At 28.7% G+C, this 17,930-nt stretch overlaps 2 protein-coding genes across 3 annotated transcripts in view; both read right to left on the reverse strand.

The window, feature by feature from the left end:
• LOC108747305 (phospholipase B1, membrane-associated-like) overlaps positions 1–2,374 on the reverse strand; it is a 20,818-nt gene extending 18,444 nt beyond the window's left edge. The window contains exon 1 of the mRNA XM_018484696.1: positions 2,270–2,374. Coding sequence (XP_018340198.1) covers positions 2,270–2,374 — 105 coding nt within the window. The remainder of the gene's footprint in view (positions 1–2,269) is intronic.
• Positions 2,375–5,591: 3,217 nt separating this feature from the next.
• Positions 5,592–17,157, reverse strand: LOC108747538 (phospholipase B1, membrane-associated-like). Of its 2 annotated transcripts, none has more exons than XM_018485102.1 (7): positions 16,783–17,157; positions 13,497–13,598; positions 12,743–12,954; positions 9,497–9,673; positions 6,985–7,283; positions 6,351–6,529; positions 5,592–5,881 (listed from the first exon to the last, which is right to left on the reverse strand). In XM_018485102.1, exons 1-7 carry the CDS (start codon positions 16,919–16,921, stop codon positions 5,748–5,750), a joined length of 1,242 nt encoding a protein of 413 aa, XP_018340604.1. In that variant the 5' UTR covers positions 16,922–17,157; the 3' UTR covers positions 5,592–5,747. The 2 variants fall into 2 exon arrangements, with proteins under 2 accessions (XP_018340604.1, XP_018340603.1); XM_018485101.1 differs by having other exon boundaries at positions 12,743–12,950; positions 13,493–13,598.
• Positions 17,158–17,930: the final 773 nt, after the last annotated feature.

Consider the following 17,930-nt stretch of genomic DNA (forward strand, 5'->3'; position numbering starts at 1 on the left):
AATTGATATTTGATATCAACGATTTATACCCGGCTCGATTTACAATCACATCGATGTTATAATTTCGGCGTAAATAGAGCAATATAAACATAATTAATCCCACAGCATTAACATCAGCATTAGTCGACATGTATCGCGGAGGGGTGATATAATCGATCGAACGAACGCGCGCCTAGTCTGGGAGCTCAAAGAACACAAATAATCTCGGAGCTTATAATATGAATAGAATTTGAATCCTTTTATAGAGCCAAATGAAATGCAAAATCCGACTGCGCAACTCCTCCTCCCTGCGGTGCACATCGGATAACGCTGATGTCGACGATATGAGTGAAATGAACAGAGGTTAATTATAATCGCATTAAATTGTCATTAATAGACTAGGATTTATTTATTAATGGACAGGATATTATAACGCTCACTAACCATATAGTATTCATTTTCCAATCTTTGCAATATCTTTTTTTAGTCATTCAATGAGTAAAATGTCTAAAACGACGTATAAAACAACTTTAAAATACCGTTAAAAGTTCTTTAAGAAACATATCTTCAAGATATTTCACCAAAAAACACTAAAAGATATCTTAAAATTGTCTTATCGATTTTATCCATTTATTCAGCAATCTTTCGAAATTAATATCTTGTTAATTATTTTGTAAATTGCAAAATGGTAGAGGACTTTCCAACTCAGTTTTTTATTAGGAATAGCACTATATGATTAGTGGGAGTTATAATGTTCATTAATAAATAGTTCCTAATTCACAATAATGACAATTTAATGCAATTATATAATAATTAACCCTCTTATTTCAAATACATCCTGTATATCTACATTTTAAGCAATGACACACTGAGGGGGGGGGGATATTTTGTACCCCGCTTCGAAATGCGCCGTTCCTATTTGGCTGCTATACAGAGACCGATTTGCTGCGAACTTTTCAATTGATAATTTTCAATTGAGAATCTAAATTAATGGATGAAGCACGAAATTCGATTAACAGCGGGATTATAAAATATATATACGATTGAAAAAGCCTTGGAGTCTTTTGGATCCCCAATAGCATTTAAGAATTAAAGATTTATGAGTCTGAAGTTTAGAAGTCCACGGATAAGCTCCAGGGATACATTCAGACTATAATATGTAGAAGTATCAAGCGCCAAGCAGCGAGGCAATACGGGCAGTGGCGTATCAAATTCGGACATTGCCCATATCGCCTGATTGATTTTATTGCTCGCTGCTCGACGCTTTCTGTTATAGTCTGTACGCATCCCTGGAGTTTATCCGTAGACATCTAAACTTGAGACTCATAAATCTTTAATCCATCATTTGCTGCTCACTTGATGCTTCTAATCTGAATGCACCAAAAGTGCGTTCGGGGAGACTAGGCTATTAGCGCTATTGTATCCTTATTTTACTAATGAACAACGAAAATAGGATGATAGAAGTAGCGCTAATAATGTCTCCCCGAGAACACCATTAGAATCTAGAGTTAGGAGGCTGGAAGATAACGTGCAAAATGTATCTGATTCTCATTTTACATCCTTTGAGTTTTGGTACATTTATTTCCTTCTCAACTCTATCACAACGAAATGTCATATTGTTATGATCGGGGAACAAATTCAGACTTCCGTTCAACGATCGCACTCAAGAATAAAGAGACATCGTTTTACAAAAGAAGAAAATTCGTTTAATATGAACAAACTTATACTACGTAATGTTCGAAAACGTCAAAGACGTACTCTTTAAACTTTTAATAACCAGATACTTGAGCCAATTTGCTTGGGATACTGATTATATAACTTTTTCTTTAGAGCGGGAACATGAAAAAGTGAAGATTTTTATGTATGTATGCACGCGTGCATATATATACATATATACAAAAAATTTTCACATTTCTGTCCTAAGAAAAAAGTTACATAATTATTATCCAGGCCTACTCAACACGCGCAGGTATAATAATATATTTATAAAGTTTTTGAGAATTAAAATATTAAAGACGATCATATTATATTTATTTTTATGGCAAAAATCTATGCTTATTTACTCACTTTATTTATTTATTTTATATTTCATATTCCCTTCAAGTTCATGGAATATTGGTTGATTCATTTTTTTTAAGCTTGTTCTGCAGCTCAAAAATTGTTTTAAAAATCTACACATCTTATTTTTTTAATTGAGAACAAAAATTGACATGTTTCACGTATTCTCCTTTCAATTAAAGTGAAAAATTCAACCAATATTTCAATTCCGCAGTTTTAATAATAAACTTACCCTTCCTCCCTGAAATACGCTGTGCAAAAAATCCATGAAGAGATCGCATTTGCCCAGAGGGATGCTAGTGATGATGAGAAGCAAACAAATTATTTCGGCTCTCATAATTCAAAAATGACGAACGTTTTAAAAATTGTCTACCAAAGAAAGTCCACTTTCAATTTTCTTCAGACTTTTCTGCACTTGAAATGACTATGATTCCATGTTGAAAGATTTTATTCGGCCTTTGACTTGGTCAAACGAGACTTACGCTTGTCATCGGCGCGCTTCCTCCAATTCTACAACGCGAACGTCTCTAACAGATCTTCCGCGTCTTCGACTGAAGAGAACTGCAAACTTTGACATACACATACAAACCGTTAATTACCTATATATACAACGAGTCATATCGATAAAGCCACTAGCGGATTTTTGTTTATTTAACGGCGATTACCTATCGCATCGTAAAGAGCTGTTTAGTTGATCTTATATAATAAAATTCCTTCGAACAATTTTCTAACCAATTTTCACTAGATATAAAAGAAAAACATTTATATTCTGCAATTTTTTTTTTAAATTTAAGGCAAAGTGCAGCCGTTTTGTACTACATTTTTTCCAAGCAACAATTTTAACACAGTAAAATTGTGTTTAATATTTCTAATTATATTTTTGAAAATGCTAATTAAATACTAAAATGTAAAAAAACTTTATTAATTTCTTAATTTTGTTATAAATCCAGAAAAATAGAAATTATGAATTTTTCCTTGTAAAGTTTGGATTAAAGCATCAATTTGTTGTATTGTTAGTCAATTTAACTCGTGATATTATATTACTGCGGTTATAGTTTAGTAGAGTTTGCGTTTCAAGACCGAAAAATTATTTCGGCGCGTTTTAAAAGATTACATATACGCAAGCTCTATTAAATTATAACCGCAGTAATATCACGAGTTAAATTAACTATAGCAATTTAACAATTTGATGCTTTTTCGCATCTTAGAATAATCTTAATGCTGAATGACATATTCGCACGAAATGCAAGAGATTTTACATATTACGTCATTCAGCATTATTAAAATAATAAAAATGCAAGAGATTTTACATATTATAATATGTCATTCAGAATTATTAAACTCGTTCTAAGGTGCAAAAAATCTCTTGCATTTTATGCGAGATAATAATATACATATAGAGTCTGACCGAAACTTTGCTGTAACTGAACACTTAACCATATATCAATTTCAATCGAAACCGAAAATTAAGAAATAAGAATTCTATAAAGGCTATATATATAGACAATTCTCTTAATAGAATTACACATATTAAATGTCTAATTATTGAAACAGTAAATATATCCATATTAAAATTAATATTTATAAAGAATAGCTATATGGTTTCATTCGAAACTGACACATAATGAATGTTCGTTTTCAGTTTCGGAAAAAGTTTCGGTCGGACTCTAATAATACGTCATTCAGCATTATCAAGATTGTTTTAAGATATAAAAAACAGCATCAAATTGACGAAATTCAGAGAAGCACAATTTAATTAAATAGAATAAAAAGAGAATAAAAGAAAGTATTATATAATTTCCTTTCGCAATAATATAGTTGTAATTCTTAATTCTTTCTAGCTCCGTTAACTTCGTTATCTATAATATGATTTAGAGAAAGTGAACGTCTTCCGGTGTCTTGACCCGAAATTTGGCTCTGCGTAAGCCTATCGTTCGATTGAAAACGTATTAAATTCACATTCCTTTTTAAATTGCCTCACATTCTAACTCACATCATTAATTAATGTTGTGATATGTCGATGACTGTCCCCTCGTAAAAAAAGAAAACGATCACTCGAAAATGTACAGATAGGAATGAACATGAACAATGAACAATGTTTTCTTATAATTTCACAAAAAACCAAAAGTGTCAACGAAGACTTTGAAAGCATCGTTTTACGTCGGAATTTTCTTTATGAAACATAAGACATACTTTCGCTGATGTCTAAACTCGCATATTAGCCTCCTGGGCATTTTCATAAATCATTCTTCATCTTTAGAAAATGTAATTTTTCGTTCGTTACATGAAAAAGAATAGAGGCAAAATCATAAAAATATTGAATTGCGTACACGGCTACATGGATGCACAGCAAACGTTTTACTATGTATATATGTATGTCAAGAAACGTGCATATATATTAAAAATATCTTTCTTTATCTTTCCGTGAATCAGTAATAATTAACAACTTTCTATTAATATTAATTAAATACTTTTAATAAATCTATTTTGTGTAAATTCGACTAATTACATACTATAATTTACGCGATGGATATATTACATATATAAATATACAGATATACATATATGTAAGTACATACGTATATAAATATACCTTGCTTTGCGATGATTTATTATTTCGCATCGTTACACGATTAAGAGATCAATCAAATGCCATGTAACTCTCGTTATCTTCCATCTTAGTTGTATTTTTCTTCAGAGAACGTAAGTCTAGCATTTAAAACTGACCTTTCCTTGGTCAGTTTTTTTTTTCTTATTCCTTCACGATGCTTTCTTCAATTCTATTATCAACATTTTCCTTCCTTTTAGAAGAAGAAGTAGAAACTGTCCTTGTTTTTTTTTTACACAAAAAACGACAAACCTGTTATATAATTATTTAAGCACCAAATTTATTGCGCCGAATCAATTTAATAAATTATACTGCTTTCAAAATAAAAAACTTAGCAATTTGCAGATGTAAAAAAGATGTAGAAAAGAGGCCGATATTCTTCACCGATACTACCGGATGACATTACTAAACATGAATGAAGCATGTTGAAGAAAGAGTCGTTCTTGTGGCCATCGATGTAATCCCCACTTGTACGATGACCATATTTACGGTTCCCCTGCATTCTTTCGAATTCCTATGCGGTAGAGGTACGTGAGTAAGAGTGAGTAAGAGGCTACAGCCAATATTACGATAAGACTTTATGCGCTTTTCAAACCCGTTTAAAATTTCATATCGCATACGTAGAGAGAGATAAATTTTTTTAAGTATTTATTAAAAAGTTCTCTTTTATTGAATTATTTTTTGGAAATAACATTAAATGCGTCGTTCACATGTTTATTGCACGGTATAATATTCTAAGAATATATCAAGTTACTATTAAATTAAATTACATATTCAATCTGCAGAGAAGATGGCAAATGATAAAGTATTTGACAAATTAATATTATTTAATTATTTAAATTAATATTATTTCATCCTTTATAGTATCATAGAATAAAATTGACATAGAAATAATCTTCTATCTATTCCATTTCTGTTCTATAAAGGATTAATAAATACATCATGACATTTTGTTTAAATAATTGATACTGCTACTCTATTTAAAAATCATAGGATCGCAACTATGATTGATGACCTAATAATGCTATCGACACTTTCTCTTTCGTCAAGTGCCAATATTTCTCATTTTAAACACAGAAGTAGTTGTAGTAGTAATAAATTGTTACTTTGAATTTAATGCTGTAGCTAAATAGGGTCTCTCCAGCGTTGGACAGTGAAATTTATGAAAAGGTTCGATCCATGTCATCGATTTAGCACCCACTGTTTCTAACAAGTTATTCCATAAACCGTTTGCAACTGCAAAAATAGAAAAGATTTTTTTAGAAATAATTTTTCGAATTATCCTGAATAATTAAAAATATTCTAATTTTATTTTAACATTAGTTAGAGTTAGTTTAATTTCATGAAACATATTTGAACGTTTGTACCAAATTCTTTTTATACTATTTAAAAACGTAAGCTAACTTAATGCTAATGCGACTGTTACAATTTGGCAATCTAAATCCACTACTACGTGGAGGTAGTTAAACTGATCAAACTGGTTAATATTAGTATAACATTCTACCAGATAATATTGTTACACTTTCTCACATTGTTTTATTATAAAATATCGAACTGAGAAATAAAACGCATTTTATGCAAAACATTTTAAATATAAAAAATTAATCTTTTAACTATTAATTTGATTATTAATATTTAATAGCTTTTTTTATTATTCACTTAATTATTAGCGAAACACTTCTTAGAGAATTCTGAGTAAACTTACAACGAGCATTGGTTTTTTGACTAACGTGGAAACAATCGCTGCTCAAATATGTCATATCGGAATATCCATCTGAATCAAGTGGTATACTTATGTTCATTAAGGTAGGTTGGGCTACAACTACAAAGTCGTTTCTTTGGAATTCTGGATAATCAGCAATTTCCATATCTAAGATCTGCCATCTAAAATATACATATTTTCGAATTTTTAATCAATCCACATTTTACAATCAATTATAGTGACAATAATAATATATTAATAACAATATTAATTTATAATATTACACATTACTAAATATGTATTTCTGATTTAATATGATATCTGATAATTAAAGACGCAACCGGATATCCAGCTATCTGATTTCTAGTAATGTATATACATATACGGAAAAAATTTTATATTAAAATGATGTGTATCATGGTATAAATGCTTTAAAAATTCTTATTATCACTAATATATGTTTTATATCTAGAAAATATCTGATATTCGGCATCAGCTGTATTCAGTTATATTTTTACTTTATATATATATATGATTAAAGATTGAATGAATTAAAATTACTTTAAAAAGTAATTATTTCTAACATTTGATAAATAATATAATTTAGATTATTTTCTGTTTTATATTAATCACTTACTGTCGCATAATATCATAATATATCGATATATAACGTTGAAATGCGAGACCAAACAAGCAGGAACACTCGACATCCGTTGTAACAAAACATTTGAATGATGATTTTTCTTTACGAATATCGACCAAGCTCTTTAAATGTGGCGGCGGAATCAACGCTACAAAAGTCCGCGGCAAATTATCTCTTAATATCCGCAAAACCTGAAGTAAATCGACCTTGTGATTTTCAAGAATTGACCAAGGTGATGAAACCGAACATATTTCATTACAAAAGTCATTGGCTCCAATCATTAGCGAAATCAACTGCAAATCAAAATAATTTTACTTGATTTTATATAATTTTATATAATTTTAATCAAATTAGTTTATTATTGTCAGTAATTCTCATTTCATTTGTAGTTAATTAGTTTAAATTATGTTGTAACTTTTGAAATATTCAACTACAAACAAAAGGAAAATCTCTACAAACGAATCAAGATATGTTAATAATTTTTCTTTACCTTAAAGTCGGGTAACAGTCATTCTTTTAAAAATCTCTATTTTATTATGAGTTGGACTACAAACAATTATGAAATATTATATTGTTCAAATTAAATTCGAAACTATTCGAACTTGGCTAATTAATTTACGCTAAATCATATATTACAAAATTCTTTTACAGAATATAGTCTAAAATGTCTTACATTTCAACCTTCAATATGATCCTCTTTAGTGAACAAATTAAAACTTAGTACAATTACATACAGTATAATCGCATATAACTTCAAATTTAAAAAAATAATAAAATGCTTATTACTGTTCCTACTGTTTTATGTTCAAGTTCTTAGTGATCCGCCTATCTATTTTATGATATCCTGCGCTTCATATGATTCAAATCCAATAATGCCTTTATCAATTCGATGCAGATTCGTTGTGTAAATAAATCAAATTAAGAGAATTCATGACTCCTAAACCATGTACGAGTACACTAGAGACAATCTTATATTGAAGGTGCCATTATGTACTAAATTTCTTCTGTTATAAGATTCATCAATAACTTAGAATTGAGTAACCTTTCTCATTGTCGACATAATACACAATGACATATTGAATATCTACGATAATGCTAATACCGGCGGTACTGCAATTTTCAAGCGAGATGTACGTAAAAAAGTACTTTATTATAGTATATATTTTGTAAACAACTTGACTTCAGCTACAAGAATATGTAATAAAAAAATTGGGAATTTTCCTATTTAAAAAATTCAATATGTCGATCTTGATCTGATCTTGATAGTGCTTTCTATCCATTATTTATAAAATTCATTATTTCTATCTTTTTTTCCCCAAGAAAATCTTCAACTTTTGTATAAAACTTTTTTTCTCTCTTTCCGGGAAAAACTTTTTCGGCGATAACTTTTATTCGTGGACCAATCTAAATCTGTGTGCACAGGTAACGGGTTCGCGGGCGGATACCTGAATGTTACGTTACTCGGTTCCTTTTCGAGCTCTAATAAGAATACAGAATTTTTTACACAAAAACAAGATATTTTATTGTAGCGAATTAAGATAATTATATTCCGAAATACATTATCCAAGAATGTCTGGAAATTTTCTCAAGTAATTTAAATATTTATACATATACCTGTAAAAGATAAGCTCGAATTATCGTCCCGTTCCTGATATATAATCAATCAAATATCGCAGATTTTTGTATATCTACCATTGTAGTATAGCTATTTTTGCTGTGATGCGACACGAATTTTCATATAGCCTCGAAATCACATTCAAAAAGTTAATAACAAACGTGTCTCAAATAGTTAAATTTGTGAGGAAACTTGTGTAACAATACTGCAAATATTTATGATATGAAGTTTGAGTAATAAAAATCTTGATTTTATACATTTTCTCGAGAACTGATGATGTCCATTAGATAACAACGTCGCATTTTCAAGGACCGATAAGGAAATTGTCTTTCGCATTCTTGTCGTTTCTTTGCGAGAGCCGCTTTACTTTTTTTGCTAAAACTACTTTTGATATATTTTCCTTTTTAACGCAATTGTCTGGATTTTTTTTCGTATAAATATCTTGACAGATATATTGTGCTTATATTGATTGTCTGCGCGCAAAAATACGATGTTGCCACAATCTAATTTCTCTTTTATTTACTACGTGATACGAAGGACGTTTCCTGTTTTTAAATTAATTTATTTTATTATGATTTAATATTATAAGTTATAAAATACTTCGTTTTATTATTTTTAAATTTTACATAACGATATATGTATTTGCTTGAAATTTAGGAACATGTTTGAGTCTGTCATTGATTCGCATAGTTGGAGTATAACTACCTTAACAAAATATGACAAGCAATGAAACGCTCCATTCAGTTTTTTGCCATAGAAAAAGTTAGCTTAAAACTGTAACGTTTAGTTTTTAATTGAGTAATTACAAACAACGAAACATAGTAATAGCATATGCTGTATTGAATTTTTTTCGTTGTTTGTAACAAATTGAATTTGTCTAGCGCAATGTACCTTCCAATGTTTCTGCACATTTATCCGCGGATCGTTTTTTATCTTCTTGACCAGCATCTCCGCCATGTACATCATATCCGCGGATTCGGCACCGGATTCAGCAATATTCAATTGTGATTCTTTGTGAGTAGTCAAAGAGTCTCCCAATGCAAATCCTATCAAATTGGGGTTGAATTCCTAATGTATTAAAAATTTATGGATGATTAATTTGTACATGTATTTGATCAGTCTTTAAATCAGGACTGTCAAAAACTTGACTCGTAAGCCGAAACATTTCTATTTTTCCGCGTGTCGTCTCGCTCTACCGACGGCGGACAGATAGAAAGCGTTTCAACTCACGAGCCGAATTTGGACAAGCTTGCTTTAGATATGTTTGTAAAAATTTGGATATGATAGCTATTAAGCATCAAGATACGCTTCACATAATTTATATATATATATATTCTTATCGATTCAATTTCTATTTATAATTGCCAATTTTCAAAGTTACTCCTCTCTCAGAATATAATTTTTGTTATCTAAATCAATCTTTGTCCAGCCGATTCATATATATGAATATTTTTAATTATTATTCAGCCAAATTAAAAATAAAAAATTGTGATTTTAATTGTAAACTCTCTAAAATTATTTAAAATAAAATAAATTGAAAAGAAAAGAACATTTTCTTAAGACATTTATTAAAATAAGGAAAGAAATTAAAGAGCTCGTAAAAAAATCATAATTATAAATATTGCTTAATGTTGATTATGATAATGATCCTATTAACTAGTATTATGTCTTAAATTACGTTAACTTTCGCTCGGCAAATTGCTTAATGTTCTGGTAAAAAAAAAACCTATTTTCTTTTTATTATATAAGATTATATAACAATACAATATAAGCTTTCAGAAAAGAATATATTTCAGGATGCTATATAATCTTGGCCAAAAATCTTCTGTAAGACATTTACTAAAGTAAGGAAAGAATACGCTTAATATTTTTTGTCAAGGCTGCAATGTAAACATGATTTTGAAAAAGCTGCTTGTAGCATACATAAAATAAATTGTTATTAGTCAGGAATAATCGATGGCTGTGCTGGTAATCCACTGTTCAAAAGTTAAGAGGCAGCAAATTGCAATTTACACGCTTAATACATAATCTCTAAAATACGAGACACTCGTGAAGATCGAATGCAATCATTGGCGAAAGTTCGTAAGGGACAGTCCAACGTGAAACAAAAATATGACTATGTTAATATTATGCTAAAACTCTTTTGCAACTATTTCTTTTGTATTTGTCACGTTTCTTTAAATAGTAAAGTCAAAGATATTGAATTGTGTATTGCGAAGAAAATGTCGATTGCCTTGTCATTTTACCGACACTGACATCTCAAAATTGATAACAATGTATGATACGTCACACATAATTTAAAAAAAAAATCTTGATGTACATCTGAGCTTTTTAATTATATTGGTTTTCTTGATTACATTTAGTTATATTTATATCTATATTTATATCTTAAGTTAAGAATTATTGTATATGCACGTAAAAACAAAAATATATGCACATATTATATGCAGAAAATTTGGTAAAAATATGCAAAAATATTAGGAAATGATGTAAAAATATGCAAAAATATGCAATATATATATGTATGCTTATTAAATGAAAAGCACAGAAAGAAATATTAATAAAAATATAATAAGTTATCAGTGCAATTAATCCGTTTCAACTGACTAGCTACACTGCGCATCATCTTTTAGGGAGGTCAAACACGGTCGAACATATCAGGACATGTTCGGCAAACAGATGAGCTCGAGGTAGTCGCGCGTCGCGCATATCCGCCGAGCTAGCTACCAACTGATACTTGCCGAGTATGTTCAAACATGTATGGTCTACTTTAGATTCACGTACTTCAGCGGTTTAGTACCCGCATTATACGAGTGAAATCATTAAACGATAGAAAGTGAAACATATAAATGATCGTACATATGTATAATATTTCAATCAATAATTGACAAAATATAAATATGCAATTTTACAAGAAATATGCTTAAAAAGACACATATATGCAAAATATGCAAAATAAAAGTAGGTTTTAATGCTTTGCTTTTACGTAATTGTAGGTGCAAAGTGTTTGGTATTCATATTAATAACATAAAGTATTTTCATATAATCCCAGCTTTATTTATCTGTATATGCTGAGGAGAAAAGAGTTGAAACGTTCAATTGATAAAAGAGACATCTACACCTAATTAATTTTAATTAATAACTTTCGTTTTAACAACTGCGCTGACTCTCATTAATAAAATTTAATTAGCCCTGATATAGTTTAGCTTTAATTATATAATATTTCAAAGATTAAAAGCGTTTTTTAATTATTGTTTATTAAGAAAGAATTCACAAAGAGACAAACTAATAATAAAACGAAGAGACTAAATTCTTAATCTTATCGGCGATTTTTTAAGTTACTTATTTATACTTTACACGTAAGAAATGAAAAATAATCGACTCGGAGTCTGTGATCAAACGAAAAATGCTATTAAATAATAATATAACTAAATACTCTATAATAAAAATCTGATCAAGAATGATTTTATAAAAAATTTATAAAAAAGAAAAATACATATATTCTTCTCTGTATATTATCTCATGTTAACTTATACTATTACTTTACAACTTCAACTAGAATTATAAACGCACACGCACACACGCACACACATACACACACACACACACACACGCACACACGCACATATATATATATACTTACAAAGAGAAAGTGTATATACCTTTCTCTTTCTTGTAAAAGCTTGACAAAATCATTCGTGACCAGATTTTCTAAATATAACGCATACATAACATTGCATTTATGGAATAATACTAGGAATAATCGGTAATCAATTTTATGTAATTCAAAACTAAACTTACGAAATACGTATATGTATGTGTAAAAATTAAAATATCTATGTATTTATAAATACGTGCATATGATAACAGAAGTATTTAATTTTTCAACATTTATCCTTATTTAAAAAAAACACGTCCTAAAGATACATAACGAAATGTAATTAAAAAGTAAATCACGTAAATAATTTTAAATATTTCAATTACATTTGATTATGATTTTGATTATGATTTAACTCTATCACGTTTAATTACTACCAATTTTTTTTCATTTTTTATCTATTACATCTTACACGTTGTTCATGTTGCAAATTAAATTCTACGACTCTAAAAAGGTCGTCAAATTTAATTTTAGTTTACCTTAATTATGTTGGGAAGAGTTAAATATTCTCTCCACGTGCCTTGGCCTCCACCAGCCGCAGTAACTCCTCTGTTTTCTATGGCGACTTGAAGCACGTTGTCTGCAAAAATTCCAGCTCCAGCTGTAAGAGAATCACCCATCGCAGCAATGACATCAATATCACCTGGTCTTAATTTATGCACCGATTCTGGCACTTCTGGCGACCGACTATCTAAAATTTATCGTCAATCAGACGGATTCCTTTCAAATACACATTGTTTTACAGTCTATTATTGTTTTAATAATAATTTGCTAACTACACAACTTGGAATCGATTATTCTTCAATGAAACCTTGAACTGACATGCAGTAATTTTTATATGGTGTAGTAATGATTGAAATAAAATCACACACACTTTTTAATTAAATAAACTTTACTCTGTAATAAAATTTTAAATTATTAAAATTGTTTAGATTTTTGTTATTTATTGTATATATATAATGCTGCGCAACAAATAATTTTGCTAAAAGAAAAATTCTAATTAAGTTAAACGAAACATTAAAAAATATTGAACTATAAGTAAAATGCCTTATTTATTTGTTATTAAAGAAAAATTACCAGTATAATTTAAAAGTTATAAAGCCTTATAACTTTTAATGACAATATTTTTTTATAAAAGTATATATTCATACTAACCTGTGAAGAGGCAAAATAATTATGAAAATAAATAATTGTTGATAAAAAAAAATATAAAATAAATTCTCAAGAACCTACCTGTCACATTACAAGGAAATGGAACATAATTGGGAATTCTTTTTTGCATTTTGTTTCTTTGTCTTGCTATTTGCAGATATTTTTCCTCCATTCCTGTTCTACCTACGAGAACAAATTGGGTGTTACAATTTACAAAGAAGATGATACACACAATATCACAATATCATTGCATTATAAATTATCTCTAAAAATAGATTTATTATACGAAATAAATGAAATCTATTTTTGGATTGACTTAATTTAATAAAGTACAGAATAATATAAAATGTGTACTCGTTCTGTTGATCAACAATACAAGAATAATCATAACTATCAAAAATATTTACTTTTTATCACAAATTTCTTCAGATAAATTCAATTTGTGAAAATAAACATAATATTTTATTAATTATGATTATTTTTATACATTGTAATTGGTTAAAATGATTATACATTTTATTTTATAAATTTATTTTTACACAATAAATCCATTTTTTTAAAACAAAAATGTATAAATTATACATTTAATATTGCTTTGTCAGTTTATTTCTTTTGATAAATATTTTTAATTTATTGCTAAAAAACCTTCACTTTTTTTTTTTATTTATCGCATGATTCGTGTAGTTATAAATCAGACGTAACCTTAAATGTCAAATTATATAATATCATAAATTTTTTATCTTCAAAAAATTAAATTTAGGAAATAAATTATTTTTACTTATATGTAAAAGTTCAGATTTTTATATAATCGTGCCATAAATTCTATGCTTAAAAATAGATTTATGAAGAAAGTAAGTCCATTTTTTAAATAAATTTATCTTTTATTTAGAGAATTATTTATTTATTTATTTATTATTTTAGGATAGAATTTATGACACGATTATGTAATTTAACATTTTCAATTATACGTTGAATTTAGCAAAAAAACGAAGGTATTATAGTTAAATAATAATAAAGTACAAAATAATGAGATCCTAAATGCAGTACAGTACGTGTATCGAATTATCAAACAAGATGATGAATTATGTAGAAGAGCAGCTAAACAAAATAGGAAGAAGTACCGCGAAGACGCGAGTCACATTCGCTCATCGCGTTTACCGGAAAAAAAAAACTGTTTCTTTTAGACTACGTCATAATCGTCACGTCACGTACACGTGTTTATTATTATTTTGATTAAAGTTAGTCAGCAAAACAATTATGCTAATATTGAGAATAATAGATAATTGTTTGATTATACAGTAGAAGCAACTTTTATGAGAAAAAACTCAAGATAAAAAAATCAAAATTGTAAATAAAAATTGTACCATTACGACCTTAATCATTATAACGTGAGAATTTTTTGTCCTTAGAAAATCATCGCATCGTAATATCACAGCTTCGCAAAATTTCCAAAATATATCTTTAATATAATATAAATTTATGTATAAATTATAAATTTATAATCTATAATTATAAATAAATATATTTAGATTAAATGACAATAATTTAACTATTTAGAATATATCAATTATTCGTAAAAATTCAGATAATTAAGTACGCATTATTCATCTTTAATGCTAATGACATGTTGTGGAAACATAAATATTTATTTCATTCGTATAGTCTCACATGTCGTATCTTTGAATATCGTATCTATATATAAAAACTTAAAATAGCTCGTAATAATATAATGCATGATTCCTCGCTGTTTCTTAGATGTTTATAATACTGTCTATCATCAAAATATTTTGCATTTATAACGGAAAAATTGTGTATTATTTTTTTGAGTCAAACTTACCTTATTATTAATTGTTATTATTACACACTATCGATGTACATTAATTATATGCATAGTTAACTGCTTTATACGTTAAGAAAAGATCATGATGTATTTGTATGTGTAAAATATTGAAAAAACAAAAATTTCAAAACAAATTGTAAGAATATATTAGATATTTTACTTCTCATGCAAATATTTTCTTATCATTTCTGGAATTATTTTTGTAATATCAATTTTATTTACAATACATTATAATTATATTAATGAAATTTCCACATAAAGTTAATTAAGAATAAAATAATTTTAAAATTTATTTTAGTCTTCCAAAGTTTAATTTACAAGAAGACTTTCTTCTTCTTTCACTCCTATAATTAAAAAATTCTTAAGCCTTTAATATTTTTGCTAAGGAAAGATCAAAATGAAATAATTAAATAATCTGTTTAGAAATGTTGCTCAAGAGAAATGGAATATTCTGTGATTAGTATACATATATTCTCTTCGTACGTTTATCTTATTCTGAATAAGATAAACGTTTTCAAGCATAATTGAGTTGTAGTATTCTTAGAAATTAACAAGGTAGATATGAAATAATATCAGCTAAGATTCAATTAAGATTCAATTATACGTTCCACTCGACGCTCGCGAACAACAAGATTTCATCGTTATTATTTTCATGTATTTAACAGTATTTAGTGGAACGTGCCCTTAATATTTGTTCGAAAATTTGCCAAGGCTTTGTTGATGGATATATAATTACGCCCATGCTACAGCGAATCTCTGCTCGCTAAATTATATAACGAGCGAAACAAATTGCCAAGCAATTTCCCAGGATAGACGGTCCGTGCCTAAATTTGATCTTGGCTGTCAACACGCGCGAATGAACTCGCTTCCTTCTCTAACGTTGATCGCCGTTACTTTGATTGTCTTTGATTGCTTTATGCGTATTAATGGTTTTGTGCCCTTACACGTGTGTTATTATATCGGCGATTCGGGAACGTCATAAATGGCTTTAATAAAATTTTTAGCTTTAATATAATAATGAATTTGAAATGAACGTCTATGATTGTAATCTTATATCAAAATAAAAATTGAAAAATTATTTAGAACAAGAGCACACATAAACAAAGTGTTATAAATAAAAGTCCTTCGTAATGCATATGTATGTAATCGTATACATAAGTATGACACAGTTCTAATTATTTTTTATAATCGATACAACAGCCGGCCGCACTTGTCTATTGTGCGCTCTTGTTCTTAGAAAAAGATTTCAGCATTGACAATAATATAATAAGGTGATAATAAGAATAAAAGTACTAGAAAAAGGCCGACTATTGTGCCGTTTATGAAAAATCCTTGGTAGTGTGTATAATCGCATATATGAGTATAACACAATTTTAATTATTTTCCATAAAACGACACAATCATCAGCCAACACTTGTCTATCATGTGTTCTTGCCTTAAGCGTGTTTTTAGTACAATTTGCGAGGAAAATATAAGAATAGAATTTTCAAAGAATTTTGTATCATTCATATCACTAGTTAAACATACCGAAAGCATCGAAACTCCAATTTCGGAAGGCACGGAGCAACATGATGTTAAACGGCGAATCGAGGGCAGTTTTCCTTTCCGTCGCCAATACGGATATATGTATAAGCAAAATGCAATAGAATTGGCACCATTTCCACATTGTTCCGTGAGATGCAGAATCGATTACGAGAATTTAAAGTTGTTTCGACGGTGACGTCTGAACTCTAATACTTGGTGATTTGCAGAGGCGTGTTGCACCGTCCGAGATCGAGGTATTCAATGAACCCACCACAGAGCCAAACATGCAAAGAAGACTCGGATGCAGTGGAAAACCTGAGACCTTGATTGTACCGTCTAGCAATCAAAGGCAAGGCCACCTTGTTCTGTGTCGTCATAACAACAATAAACTATGAATAACTGGTTTCAGAAATAAAGACCATCATTCAATCATTCATAGAATTTGATTATTCAACAATATCCTTCAAATTTAGCAATCATGTAGTCAATATCGGAATAATTAATGAGTGATAGTCTTTTACAAGACTTTTATAAGACGTGCGAACGAATGTTAATAATAAATTAAAGCGATTTTTATAATATATTTTATGACACGTGCACGTAATCTTAAATAAAAATTATTAACCATTCGTAAAATATTGGCTGTATAAATGCATCAATGTATTTTATACACTGCTGTACGTCTGTTATAAGGATAGATGAAAAACTGATCTTTTTTCATAAGTAAAGATGTAATTGTCTTCAGCATGTGTCTTCAATGGATTCAGCGCGTTGTTTCTCTTATAAGAAAAAAAAAAACGTTAATTATAATCTCACTTATCAGTTTACAGATAAAAATTTATAAAAATAAGACTTTTCTAGTTTAAAGATGCATTTATAATAATAAGACTTGATAAAAAAATTTTATTTAAATTTTAATTACCTGGATAATTTTTCGGTGAATATGATTTAGATCAAACCGCATACATCACATTACTGATTGTTGTGATCACAATGAGTGTTTTATTAAACATTATTCTTGTATAATAAAATTGTCTTTTAACTAGAAGAAATTGTCTTTCTTTGTTTCAGTTTACATCTCGACTATAATTAAATCACATCGTGATTTATTTTAGCATGCTGTCTGTATGCGCAATGCATCAATAAAGTGC

The sequence above is a fragment of the Trachymyrmex septentrionalis genome, unplaced genomic scaffold (genome assembly GCF_001594115.1).
Source record: "Trachymyrmex septentrionalis isolate Tsep2-gDNA-1 unplaced genomic scaffold, Tsep1.0 scaffold2, whole genome shotgun sequence".
NCBI lineage: Eukaryota > Metazoa > Arthropoda > Insecta > Hymenoptera > Formicidae > Trachymyrmex > Trachymyrmex septentrionalis.

Bases quoted from the DNA above. Each gene is read 5' to 3' on its own strand.
- LOC108747538 (XM_018485102.1), bottom strand. From the start codon at position 16,921: ATGTGGAAATGGTGCCAATTCTATTGCATTTTGCTTATACATATATCC. The intron at 12,955-13,496 runs GTAGGTTCTTGA...GATAAATTTTAG, and splicing joins ATTTCCTTGTAATGTGACAG to ATAGTCGGTCGCCAGAAGTG. The intron at 7,284-9,496 runs GTACATTGCGCT...TTTGATTTGCAG, and splicing joins ATGTGCAGAAACATTGGAAG to TTGATTTCGCTAATGATTGG.